Source organism: Plectropomus leopardus, chromosome 1 (genome assembly GCF_026936395.1).
Source record: "Plectropomus leopardus strain MGB_pleo_1.0 chromosome 1, ASM2693639v1, whole genome shotgun sequence".
Taxonomy (NCBI): domain Eukaryota; kingdom Metazoa; phylum Chordata; class Actinopteri; order Perciformes; family Serranidae; genus Plectropomus; species Plectropomus leopardus.
The window spans coordinates 272,501-286,129 of NC_142176.1; the positions used below are offsets into that span (position 1 = coordinate 272,501).

Sequence of the window (13,629 nt, forward strand, 5' to 3'; positions counted from 1 at the left end):
AGTCATAATTTAGCATGTCTAAAAATGCCAAAAATCGCATAGTGTAGTATGGTGAAAAATGTCAAAATTTGACAATTTCTCAAAATGGTTTAAAAAGACATTACAGCTTGTAGAGTTGCGCCATAGATTACAATATCAAAAAAAGGCCAAAAACCACATGATTTAGCATGCTGTAAAAAAAAGCTGAAAATCCCTTACTAAAAAATGTCAAAATTTTGACATGTCCCAAAAATGGCTATAAAGGACATATTGTAGCTAGTAGCATCTGGCAAAAAAATGTTGGATCTTGGATCTTGGACTGTTCTTTTGCAATTCTGCACCAAAAACTTCTTCAAAATGGTGTACCGTAACTTTTATTGGCACTTGCTGTTCACTTTTCATCAGTTTCCTGTTTGTTTTTCTGTTCTCTTCTGCAGAAGTTGGGACCAGCGAACACGCTGCACTTTGTGGTCAGAGACGTGAAAAAGGTGAGTTTTTTAAACTATTATTTTCAAACTCAGAATCCTCCAGAACAATAAGTGTATTCTCGGATTGACAATTATCTTTTAAAAACATCCTTCCTCTGAATTATCTTAATGTTTTGTCCACCATAATCACAGTAATGTGCACTATATGCTCTTAATCTCGACATGCAGTGAATAGTTATAGTTTGGTGAATACTGATGAACTTTGTACACACTGAATAATTACTCGCTGCTTTGGAAGATATTCTGCAGTCTAAGCGTCACCTGTTTAAAGCTTTTCTGTTTTGTGTTTTTTAGGGTAATCTCCCTCCAGATTATCAGATCACGCTGATCGATATCGGCCTGGTGCTAGAGTTCCTGATGGGCGGAGCTTATCGCTGTAACTACACCAGGAAGAGCTTCAGGACGCTGTACAACAACCTGTACGGCCTCAAGCGAGTGAGCAAACTGCCGCCAAAGACAAACATGCGATCTGCACACGGATAGGACTGTCCGACATAAATCACTGTAACACTGAGAGCGTGTCCAGGTGCCTGCGATGTTGTTGGAAACAAAGGGTTAAAATGATCAGGTTCTGCCACAAAGACTGCTGTCATTATTGACTGAAGTGATTCAGGGTTGTGAACATTATAAGGATATGATGCATCAGTAGAAGATTTAATGAAACACAGTAGACATAAAGAGGCCTTCACACTGACGCTTTCTGGATCAATAACTGACCTTTTCCTGTTTCCTCTCACAGCCCAAAGCTCTCAAACTGCTGGGAATGGAGGTTTGTCATTTTTCTGATTTTAAATATTTCCTGCTGCACATCAGCTGAATGTGGACTAACAAGTGGACTAAGAAGTGGACTAACATGTACCAACATGCACACAACATGCAAACTAATTTGTGGACTAATGTGCACCAACATGCACACTAACATGCACTAACATGCAAACTAACGTGCACTAACGTGGACTAACGTGGACTAACAAGTGGACTAACAAGTGGACTAACATGTCAACTAACATGTACCAACATGCAGACTAACATGCAAACTAATTTGTGGACTAACACGTGGACTAATATGTGGCCTAACATGTAGATTAACATGCAAACTTACATGTGGACTAATGTGCACTTACGTGTGGACTAACGTACATTAACATGAAAACTAACATGTGGACTTACAAGTTGACTAATGTGTGGACGGGTTCCTGCAGGATGACGAACCCCGTCCAAAGGGCAAAGGAAAGAAGAACAAGAAGAAAGAGGAGGAGGTGGACATCGACGTGGACGACCCCGAGGTCAGCAGGTTCCAGTACCCGTTTCACGAGCTGATGGTTTGGGCCGTGCTGATGAAACGACAGAAGATGGCGCTGTTCTTGTGGCAGCGGGGGGAGGAGGCCATGGCCAAAGCGCTGGTGGCCTGTAAACTCTACAAGGCCATGGCCCACGAGTCGTCCCAGAGCGAACTGGTGGACGACATCTACCAGGACCTGGAAAACAACTCCAAGTGAGTCCCACAGAGACCAGGTCCTATTAAGACCAGAGACAGATGTAGACTGGGATCTGATCTCTGACATGAAGTCTCTCATGAAGAATCACAGCACGAATGGCACAGACGTCAGTATGACGTCAAAAAAAAAAGTTGGACTTTGGAAAATCAGAGTTTACGATATTTTAATTGTCTAATGACGGTGAATTGTAAATGTTATTTGGACGTTAACATTGTGACATTTCGCAGACATTGAATTTTGTTCTCTATACCTCACAACCTAATTATCCTACGGTTGAAATTACATTGGCATGAGACGTTTGGTTTCTCAACACAAATCTGTCATCATTTATCATCTGTCATCAGTATTCTTCTTGTACGTCAAACTGACGTTGGCATCAGGCGGTGAATTTCTCCCACCGACATCACAACCTAAATTCAACCGAATCTAACGTTCGACGAAGCTGGAGACCAGCTGGAAGCTTGAGTATCAAAATAGATCCAGCTGTCTGTTCTTTGATTTGCTGATCTGAAAACAGAAACGTTGCGTCGTTGCTGTCATGTGAACCAGTCCGAGTGGACGGACAGGACGACGTTCACCTCAACACGGTTTCAGAGCTGCTGCCTGACGATCTTCTCTCAGGACGCTCGGCTCGAGTCATCAAGAGACAAACGGTGTCCGAGGAAAAAAGCCAGTCTGACAGGTGGAGTCTGACATGTCTTGCGTGTCTCCTATGTCTCCTGTGTGCAGGGAGTTCGGTCAACTGGCCTACGAGCTGCTGGATCAGTCGTACAAACACGACGAGCAGGTGGCCATGAAGCTGCTGACGTACGAGCTGAAGAACTGGAGCAACTCCACCTGCCTGAAGCTCGCCGTCGCTGCGAAACACCGAGACTTCATCGCTCACACCTGCAGCCAGATGCTGCTCACCGACATGTGGATGGGCTGTCTGCGGATGGGCAAGAGCAACAGCCTCAAGGCACCAGCACCACCTGCACAGACACCAACCGCACACCAGCACCACCTGCACAAATACCAACCGCACCGTCCACACACCAGCACCACCTGCACAGACACCAACTGCACACCAGCACCACCTGCACAGACACCAACTGCACACCAGCACCACCTGCACAAACACCAACTGCACACCAGCACCACCTGCACAGACACCAACCGCACCATTCACACACCAGCACCACCTGCACAGACACCAACCGCACACCAGCACCACCTGCACAGACACCAACCGCACACCAGCACCACCTGCACAGACACCAACCGCACCATCCGCACACCAGCACCTGCACAAACACCAACTGCACACCAGCACCACCTGCACAGACACCAACCGCACACCAGCACCACCTGCACAGACACCAACCGCACCGTCCACACACCAGCACCACCCACTCCGTCCACGTACCAACACCTCTGACCTGTCTCTGAAGGACTCTGTTTCTGAGAGACTTTCTAAGGGACTGTCTCTGTCTCTAAGGGTCTGTCTTTTAAGGATTCTGTTTTCCCTCAGAGACAAAGTCTAGAGACAGTGTCCTTCAGAGACAGAGTTAGTCAGAGATGCTCTGAAACCTGAGTATGTGTGTGTGAAACATGGATGGAGGGTAGTCTAATAAAACAGAATAATAATATCTCCAAACATCTGTCTGATGTGATGAGATGTGACCAGATGATTTTTTGTCTCCAGGTGATTTTAGGGATCGTTTTCCCTCCCGCCATCCTCCTTATGGAGTTTCGTCTTGGAGACGAAGCTTCGGTTCATTCGTCCAAAGAAAATGACGAGAGAATTAAAGATGATGACAACAAATCCAGCAAGGTACCAAACCGGCAGCTTCATTGTCCCCACCCGCATCAATCTGACAGAAGTCTGAGTGACGGCGTTTGTTTCAGGACGGCGTCTCCAACGTGGACACCATGTCAAAGAAAGGAGACGAAGAGGAAGACCAGAAGAAACAGAGGAAGAAGACTCCGGTCGGCAGGAAGATCTACGAGTTCTACAACGCTCCGTTCACCAAGTTCTGGTTCAACACGGCAAGTTCGCAGACATCACCTTCTGCGTTTTTTTCAGCAGACCACTTTCTGACAGTTTTCAGTTTGATGAAATAATTCAGAGGAAAATAACGACTTCCCTACGTTTTTTTAAAAAGACAAATAAATGCAAAGATTTTAACGAATTCACTGTACGCTCGTTAAAATTTACATGAAAAGAGCTGACGAAAAATACTGAAAATATGACCCGTCGGACTGACAACATCATAACAGAGCATGTTAAGACATGTCATAGTATAGCAGGTTGAAAAAAAGGACAAAATCCTCATAATTTAGCTTTTCGAAAAAAACAACCAAAAACGACAGTATAGTTTGTCAGAAATGTCAAAACGTAAGTTACGAAAAAGTTTCTCAGCTTCATGAAAAGTTACAGCAGTGTGTGTGTGCGTGCTCACCTGTGTGTGTGTGCTCACCTGTGTGTGTGCGTGCTCATCTGTGCGTGTGTGTGTGTGTGTGTGCGCTCATCTGTGCGTGTGTGTGTGTGCTCACTTGTGTGTGCGTGCTCATCTATGTGTGTGTGTGTGTGCGCTCATCTGTGCGTGTGTGTGTGTGTGTGTGCGCTCATCTGTGCGTGTGTGTGTGTGCTCACTTGTGTGTGCGTGCTCATCTATGTGTGTGTGTGTGTGCGCTCATCTGTGCGTGTGTGTGTGTGTGTGTGTGTGCTCACCTGTGTGTGTGTGCTCACCTGTGTGTGTGTGTGTGTGTGTGTGCTCACCTGTGTGTGTGTGTGTGTGCGTGTGTGTGCTCACCTGTGTGTGTGTGTGCGTGTGTGTGTGTCTCAGATCTCGTACCTGGTGTACCTCATGCTGTATAACTACATCATCCTGGTGAAGATGGAGCGATGGCCGACTCTGCAGGAATGGATCGTCATCTCTTACATCATCACTCTGGGACTGGAGAAAGTCCGTCAGGTAAACAACACGACACACACCTGAAACCACCAAACACACGGCTGTGCCGGCACACATCAGCTGACATGGATTCATCTTTATTACTGTGCTCTTACGTTTTTGCCCCACATGATGTGTTCAGGACCATCGGAGAATTTGAAAATCGAACAATGATTTGTGTTTTTACTGTTTCTGGCTGTGATAAATGGTATGATTAATGTAGTGGGCCTGCAGCTTTTGAGGCATGTTTTCTTTAAAAAATCTCCCAAAAATAAAAAAAATACAAATATAAAAAATCGGCTAAAGTTTATTGACAAAAAATGCCAAAAATGTTTAAATAAAAAAAAATCTTCAGGAGAACACATCACCAGAAACATTTAAAGAAATAAAAATGTCAAGTTTTAAAAGATCACAACAAAAAAATTAGGAAAAAAATCATTATTTTCATCAATTCTAAAACTGAAAAATGTATATAATTTAAAAAGCCATTTTTTTTTTTTTTTTAATGGAAACATTCCTTAAAAACCAAAAAGTCTGCCAGTTTGGAAGATGTGTTCATTCAAAATCACCAAAAATCTTAATAGAAAAAAAATTACCAAGAATATTAAAAAGAAAAGGGAATCTGAAAGGGTTTTTGGGGAAAAGCTGCCAGATTTTTCTGAATAAAGTCCCTCCTCGGTGCTTGAAGTCATCTGATACGCCTCAACAGGCCCTCAAGAAAAGCCCTGAATGTGTAGTTTGTTTGTGTATTTGGTTTGTTTTTTTTAAAGAAGGTTTTTAGGGCGAGAGCTTATTCAGAGGGGGATCCCCCCAGACCGAGCCCCCACTGTCCTCAGATCTACGCCCCTGCTAAATGCACAATAATAACAGCTTTAAAATCAATATCATCAATAAGTATCTGGTCAAACAGACTGAAAACGATGTGAGCAGAGCAGACTTTAGAAAACAATGTGATCAAACAGACGCGATGACCTCGCTGCTCCTCCGGCAGATCCTGATGTCGGAGCCGGGGAAGCTGAAGCAGAAGATCAACGTGTGGTTGGAGGACTACTGGAACATCACGGACCTGGTGGCCATCTCCGTCTTCCTGCTGGGCCTCCTGCTGCGGCTGCAGAGCGAGCCGTCCATGGGCTATGGACGCGTCATCTACTGCGTCGACATCATCTTCTGGTACATCCGAGTCCTCGACATCTTCGGGGTCAACAAGTACCTGGGACCTTACGTCATGATGATCGGAAAAATGGTACCGTGACCTGCCTCCGAATGCAGAGACACAATGAAACCTGCTTTTAATTTTTGATAAGACACACACGATTAAAGACAAACTGTCTCTCGCCTCCCAGATGATCGACATGCTGTATTTCGTGGTCATCATGCTGGTGGTGCTGATGAGTTTCGGCGTGGCGCGGCAGGCGATCCTTCACCCGGACGAGGAGCCAACGTGGCGTCTCGCTCGCAACATCTTCTACATGCCGTACTGGATGATCTACGGAGAGGTGTTTGCAGACTCCATAGACCGTAAGACTAGAGTTCATAGTAAGACTTCCTTCAGCTGGTAGTGTCCTCTGTCCTCTCTGTCCTCTCTGTCATCACCCTCTGTCCTCTCTGTCCTCTCCCTCTGTCCTCTCTGTCATCACCCTCTGTCCTCTCTGTCATCACCCTCTGTCCTCTCTGTCATCACCCTCTGTCCTCTCTGTCCTCTCTGTCATCACCCTCTGTCCTCTCTGTCATCACCCTCTGTCCTCTCTGTCATCACCCTCTGTCCTCTCTGTCATCACCCTCTGTCCTCTCCCTCTGTCCTCTCTGTCATCACCCTCTGTCATCACCCTCTGTCCTCTCTGTCATCACCCTCTGTCCTCTCTGTCCTCTCCCTCTGTCCTCTCTGTCATCACCCTCTGTCCTCTCTGTCCTCTCCCTCTGTCCTCTCTGTCATCTCCCTCTGTCCTCTCTGTCCTCTCCCTCTGTCCTCTCTGTCATCACCCTCTGTCCTCTCTGTCCTCTCCCTCTGTCCTCTCTGTCATCACCCTCTGTCCTCTCTGTCCTCTCCCTCTGTCCTCTCTGTCATCTCCCTCTGTCCTCTCTGTCCTCTCCCTCTGTCCTCTCTGTCATCACCCTCTGTCCTCTCTGTCCTCACCCTCTGTCCTCTCTGTCATCACCCTCTGTCCTCTCTGTCCTTACCCTCTGTCCTCTCTGCCATCACCCTCTGTCCTCTCCCTCTGTCCTCACCCTGTCCTCTCCCTCTGTCCTCTCTGTCATCACCCTCTGACCTCTCTGTCCTCTCTGTCATCACCCTCTGTCCTCTCTGTCATCACCCTCTGTCCTCTCCCTCTGTCCTCTCTGTCATCACCCTCTGTCCTCTCTGTCCTCACCCTCTGTCCTCTCTGTCATCACCCTCTGTCCTCTCTGTCCTCACCCTCTGTCCTCTCTGCCATCACCCTCTGTCCTCTCCCTCTGTCCTCACCCTCTGTCCTCTCTGTCCTCTCTCTCTGTACTCACCCTCTGTCCTCTCTGTCCTCTCCCTCTGTCCTCTCCCTCTGTCCTCTCTGTCCTCTCCCTCTGTCCTCTGTCGTCTCTCTCTGTCCTCTCCCTCTGTCCTCTGTCCTCTCCCTCTGTCCTCACCCTCTGTCCTCTCTGTCCGCTCCCTCTGTCCTCTGTCCTCTCTGTCCTCTCTCTCTGTCCTCTAACTGCCTTTTTAATCTGCACTTTTTTCTTTCTTTTCCTGAAAGTGTCGCTGAGACGTGTTTTTTTACTTCCTGTCCTCTAACTGTTCATGTTTTTGTTTTCTGTCTCTTCTGTGTCCCCTCCATTGTGGACGGACAGTTTACGCAATGGAAATCAACCGTAAGTGTCTCTAATACAGACAGGAAGTGAATTGATTTTGTGTTTCCTGTGGCTGTTTCACAATAAAAGCTGTGCTGAGTTTGTGGAGGTGAAAGTTCAAAGCGGCGTCAGGAGGAGCTCCGAGGCTGACGGCAGTTCGGCGTAAATCCTGACGACAGATGACGTCGATATTTTGATGGTTTTCGTGTTAAGCACGAAAACCCTCAGTTTTCACTTTTTCATCTGCGCTTATGAAATAACAACATCTGCTGTTTGAGGTGGACATCAGTGAGACAGAGCGTGTCCTATGTGTCCCAGCTCCATGTGGGGACAACATGTACGATGAGGATGGGAAGAAGCTTCCTCCCTGTATCCCCGGCGCCTGGCTCACTCCTGCCATCATGGCGTGCTACCTGCTGGTCGCCAACATCCTGCTGGTCAACCTGCTCATTGCCGTCTTCAAGTCAGTGATACACACACACACACACACACACGCACGCACACGTGCACACACACACACACACACGCACGCACGCACGCACACACACACACACACACACACACGCACACATGCACACACACACACTCACTCAGACTCTGTCTGACACCAGTGACTCCGCCCTGACGGAGGACTGACAGGACACGGGTCTCATTAACTCTCAAACTGTGCAAATTTAAACTGTCAGTGTAAAATACGTCTGATGGAAACACGTCAGTTTTGAAAAAAAGCGTCACATGACGCTGTGAGGTCACATGACGCTGTGAGGTCACATGACGCTGTGAGGTCACATGATGCTGTGAGGTCACATGACGCTGTGAGGTCACAGGAACTGGCTCCCTCATGATGCAGCAGGAGCTACAAGAGCTGTTATTGCATCACATAACTCAGAGAAAGTTTTTAACCCACAATTCCTCTGTGAAATCGTGGACTACATCTCCCAGAAATCCCTCATACGTGGCCCCTCCCACATATGAGGGGCTCGCCTTTCCATCCCGGCTCCATAACACGCCTACGTGGCCTCGGATTGAAATCATGACGGCTACTTTGGTGGCTGCAACAGAAATAAAGCTGCTGATGTTTTGAACATCTGTCGCCATGGTTACTGGGGTGTTATCACCAGAGGAGAAGTCACGTGACATCACTCAGTGAAACGCAGTCAGCTCCACGTTGAGTTTGATCACGTTCAGAAAATATCTCTTCAGTTTGTTCAGATCTGGGACAGAAACTCTCCGGGAGTCTCCGATCACGCTCCGGACACAAACCCGGGGTAGACTCTGAAAGCTGCCTCCTCTTGTCTCCGCAGCAACACCTTCTTCGAGGTGAAGTCCATCTCCAACCAGGTGTGGAAGTTCCAACGTTATCAGCTGATCATGACCTTCCACGACCGTCCCATCCTGCCGCCCCCCCTCATCGTCCTCCCCCACATCTACATCGTCCTCAAGAGGCTCTGCTGCCGCTGCAGGCGGAGGACGGAGGGCGAGCGCGACGACCGCGAGAGACGGCTCCGTAAGATCTGCCTGACCGTCCGTCTGTCTTTCCATCTGTCTGTGTCTTTGTCTGTATGTCCATCCGTCTGTCCGTCTGTCTCTCTGTCTGCAGATTAAACCATGTTTCTGTCTCCTCGGAGCTGAAATGTCTGTGTCCTCAGAGCTGAAATGTCTGTGTCCTCAGAGCTGAAATGTCTGTGTCCTCAGAGCTGAAATGTCTGTGTCCTCAGAGCTGGTGCTGAGTCCTGACGAGCTGAAGAGTTTGTATGAGTTCGAGGAGCAGTGTGTGGAGGAATATTTCAGGGAGAAAGACGACGAGAAGCAGTCGTCCAACAACGAGAGGATCAGAGTCACCTCGGAGAGGTCAGCAGGAGACGCCCCGTCCGTCTGTGCAGACTCATATTTGTCTCTATCTGTCCACAGTTGTCTCAGTAATCCTTTATGTGCAGATGAAGCTCCGTTCAGAGCGGCAGACGGAAGCAAACGTTCTCCCGTTTGTGTTCTCAGGGTGGAGAACATGTTCATGCGTCTGGAGGAGGTGAATGAGCGCGAGCACTCGATGAAGGCGTCCCTGCAGACGGTGGACCTCCGCCTGGCGCAGCTGGAGGAGTTCTCGGGACGCATGATGAACGCTCTGGAGAAGCTGGCGGGCGTGGACCGCGCCGAGCTCGTCAGGACGCAATCCAGAGCATCGTCGGTCTGCGAGCCGGCCGCTCTGCTGCGACACGGCAGCCTCAACAGCGCCGACGGATACAGCCTGTACCGATACCAGCTGGAGCACGAAGACAGGGCGTCCGTCTCCGGCGACGCCGAGGGACAGGACAGGAAGGTCCAGCTGAGTCCAGAGAGACCAGGGGGACACACAGAGGGAGGAAACACAACAGGTAGGAGAGGACAAGAGACGAGACACAAATCCATTTATGCTGTTTGTTGTTTGTTTGTTTTTTGTTTGTTTGGGTTTTTCTCTTGTTTTGTTTATTTGTCTGGATTTGTTTGTTTGTTTTTTGTTTGTTTGGGTTTTTTCTCGGTTTGTTTGTTGTCTGTTTTTGTTTGTTCTTTGTCTTATTTTTTGGTTGTTATTGATCTTGTTTGTTTGTCTTTGTTTACATGTTGACGGCGCTGTGATGTGATGTGCTCTTACTTCCTGTCTCCAGGTGAGCAGAGGGAGTCCGGCTCGTCCCTGGAGGTGCGGGGACTGAAGGAGAGGACTCAGTCTCTGTCCAACGTGGACATCCTGATCTCCCCCTGCGACCCCGACACGCGAGCGGCTCCGCCACAGTCCGTCGCCGGCGTGGAGAAACGGGCGGAGAAAACCCGTCTGGAGGCAGCGCAGTCCTTCCCTCTGGAGAGGTCAAAGGTCACACAGTCGTCCTCTCCCACCCTCAGTGGCTCCGCCTCCAACAGGAAGTATATCAGCAGCATCGTCTACAGTCCCGCCCACCAGGACCAGACCCTCTCTAGAGGGACAGCGGCAACCAGTGGGGGGGACGAAACCAAACCGGAAGTAGAGGAGACAGCGTCTGCGCCGTCTGGAGGGGAACTGGGGGTTGAGGCGGGGGACAGTAACCATGGTAACGAAGAGGGGGAGGAGCCTGCAGAGGAGGTGCTGGTGGGGGAGGACAGGATGTACCCAATGCTGCGCTCCAAGAGCCTCAACGCCAACCTGAGGAGGACGAGGACGATGAAGGACAGCGAAGAGACGCCTCGATCGGCGGGCAGCGTCAGAGACCTGGTGTCGGCGTTCAGCGGGACGGACACAGTCCAGGACCACGTCCAGAGACTCTGACTGCTGATCCTGTGGGACACTAAGGGACACTGAGGGACACTGAGGGACACCTAAGGTCACTCTGAACTGTCCAATGAGTGAGGAACCACAAAGAGACACAAAACAACCACAAAGAGACTCCAAACAACTACAAAGAGACGCAAAAAAACAGAGATGCAAAAAAAACTACAAAGAGACACAAAATGACCACAAAGAGATGCAAAACAACTCTAGAGAAACTCAACACAACAACAAAGACATGCAAGACGAGGAGATGCAAAACAGCTTGAACGAGACACAAAAAACAGAGACACAAAATAACCACAGAGACAAAAAGCAACATCAAAGAGACATAAAATGACCACAAAAGATGCAAAACAACCACAAAACATGAACAACCTCACACAGACTCAGAATGAACACAAAGAGACGCAAATGACCACAAAAAGACAGCAGATGACCAAAACTACTGCAGAGACAGACGACAGCCACAGGGAGTCAAAACAACCACAAAGAGACAGAAGACAGCCACAGAGACTCAAAACAACCACAAAATGTAGTTGCAGTTACTGATGGCGGAGCTGCAGGGCTCTAAATCTGCGACTGTGGGTCTCTGAGTCTCTGCGTCTGTGTGTCTCTGCTTCTCTGCATCTCTGAGTCTCTGCATCTGTGTGTCTCTGCATCTCTGAGTCTCTGCGTCTGTGTGTCTCTGCTTCTCTGGGTCTCTGCATCTTTGAGTCTCTGAGTCTCTGCATCTGCATGTCTCTGCTTCTGAGTCTCTGCATCTGTATGTCTCTGCCTCTCTGAGTCTCTGCGTCTCTGCATCTCTGAGTCTCTGCATCTCTGAGTCTCTGCATCTCTGAGTCTCTGCGTCTCTGAGTCTCTGCGTCTCTGAGTCTCTGAGTCTCTGCATCTCTGAGTCTCTGAGTCTCTGCGTCTCCTGATGATGTGAGCCGTCGTGTGTTTCCTGTCGGTTGTAAAATCTCTCCTGATGATTTTATCAACAGTGATGAAGTTTGTTTGGGTTCATCAGCGTCCGTCTGCCTGCAGCAGGTTTCTGTCCCAACAGGTTCAGAGTCAAACAGGTTCAGAGTCAAACAGGTTCAGAGTCAAACAGGTTCAGAGTCAAACAGGTTTAGGGTCAAACAGGTTCAGAGTCAAACAGGTTCAGAGTCAAACAGGTTTCTGTCCCAACAGGTTCAGAGTCAAACAGGTTCAGAGTCAAACAGGTTCAGAGTCAAACAGGTTTAGAGTCAAACAGGTTCAGAGTCAAACAGGTTCAGAGTCAAACAGGTTTCTGTCCCAACAGGTTCAGAGTCAAACAGGTTCAGAGTCAAACAGGTTTAGAGTCAAACAGGTTTAGAGTCAAACAGGTTCAGAGTCAAACAGGTTCAGAGTCAAACAGGTTTAGAGTCAAACAGGTTCAGAGTCAAACAGGTTCAGAGTCAAACAGGTTTAGAGTTAAACAGGTTCAGAGTCAAACAGGTTCAGAGTCAAACAGGTTTCTGTCCCAACAGGTTCAGAGTCAAACAGGTTCAGAGTCAAACAGGTTCAGAGTCAAACAGGTTCAGAGTCAAACAGGTTTCTGTCCCAACAGGTTCAGAGTCAAACAGGTTCAGAGTCAAACAGGTTTAGAGTCAAACAGGTTTAGAGTCAAACAGGTTCAGAGTCAAACAGGTTCAGAGTCAAACAGGTTTAGAGTCAAACAGGTTCAGAGTCAAACAGGTTCAGAGTCAAACAGGTTCAGAGTCAAACAGGTTTCTGTCCCAACAGGTTCAGAGTCAAACAGGTTCAGAGTCAAACAGGTTCAGAGTCAAACAGGTTCAGAGTCAAACAGGTTTCTGGCCAAACAGGTTCAGAGTCAAACAGGTTCAGAGTCAAACAGGTTCAGAGTCAAACAGGTTTAGGGTCAAACAGGTTCAGAGTCAAACAGGTTCAGAGTCAAACAGGTTTCTGTCCCAACAGGTTTAGAGTCAAACAGGTTTAGAGTCAAACAGGTTCAGAGTCAAACAGGTTCAGAGTCAAACAGGTTCAGAGTCAAACAGGTTCAGAGTCAAACAGGTTCAGAGTCAAACAGGTTTCTGTCCCAACAGGTTCAGAGTCAAACAGGTTCAGAGTCAAACAGGTTCAGAGTCAAACAGGTTTCTGTCCCAACAGGTTCAGAGTCAAACAGGTTACGAGTCAAACAGGTTCAGAGTCAAACAGGTTCAGAGTCAAACAGGTTCAGAGTCAAACAGGTTCAGAGTCAAACAGGTTCAGAGTCAAACAGGTTTCTGTCCCAACAGGTTCAGAGTCAAACAGGTTCAGAGTCAAACAGGTTCAGAGGCAAACAGGTTAAGAGTCAAACAGGTTCAGAGTCAAACAGGTTCAGAGTCAAACAGGTTTCTGTCCCAACAGGTTCAGAGTCAAACAGGTTCAGAGTCAAACAGGTTTAGAGTCAAACAGGTTTAGAGTCAAACAGGTTCAGAGTCAAACAGGTTCAGAGTCAAACAGGTTTAGAGTCAAACAGGTTCAGAGTCAAACCGGTTCAGAGTCAAACAGGTTTAGAGTCAAACAGGTTCAGAGTCAAACAGGTTCAGAGTCCAACAGGTTTAGAGTCAAACAGGTTTCTGTCCCAACAGGTTCAGAGTCAAACAGGTTCAGAGTCAAACAGG

General features: G+C 48.0%; 1 protein-coding gene across 1 annotated transcript in view; it reads left to right on the forward strand.

Annotated features, from left to right (window-relative positions):
* The window catches only part of trpm1a (transient receptor potential cation channel, subfamily M, member 1a), a 43,128-nt gene extending 30,903 nt beyond the window's left edge, over positions 1–12,225 (forward strand). The window contains exons 13-28 of the mRNA XM_088086843.1: positions 417–467; positions 762–902; positions 1,207–1,236; positions 1,670–1,962; positions 2,696–2,924; positions 3,651–3,779; positions 3,854–3,994; positions 4,795–4,923; positions 5,894–6,145; positions 6,246–6,420; positions 7,723–7,743; positions 8,041–8,185; positions 9,027–9,229; positions 9,441–9,573; positions 9,718–10,094; positions 10,365–12,225. Of these exons, the coding sequence (XP_087942969.1) occupies positions 417–467; positions 762–902; positions 1,207–1,236; positions 1,670–1,962; positions 2,696–2,924; positions 3,651–3,779; positions 3,854–3,994; positions 4,795–4,923; positions 5,894–6,145; positions 6,246–6,420; positions 7,723–7,743; positions 8,041–8,185; positions 9,027–9,229; positions 9,441–9,573; positions 9,718–10,094; positions 10,365–10,996 (3,081 nt within the window). The 3' untranslated portion in view covers positions 10,997–12,225. The remainder of the gene's footprint in view (positions 1–416; positions 468–761; positions 903–1,206; positions 1,237–1,669; positions 1,963–2,695; positions 2,925–3,650; positions 3,780–3,853; positions 3,995–4,794; positions 4,924–5,893; positions 6,146–6,245; positions 6,421–7,722; positions 7,744–8,040; positions 8,186–9,026; positions 9,230–9,440; positions 9,574–9,717; positions 10,095–10,364) is intronic.
* The last annotated feature ends 1,404 nt before the right edge of the window (positions 12,226–13,629 follow it).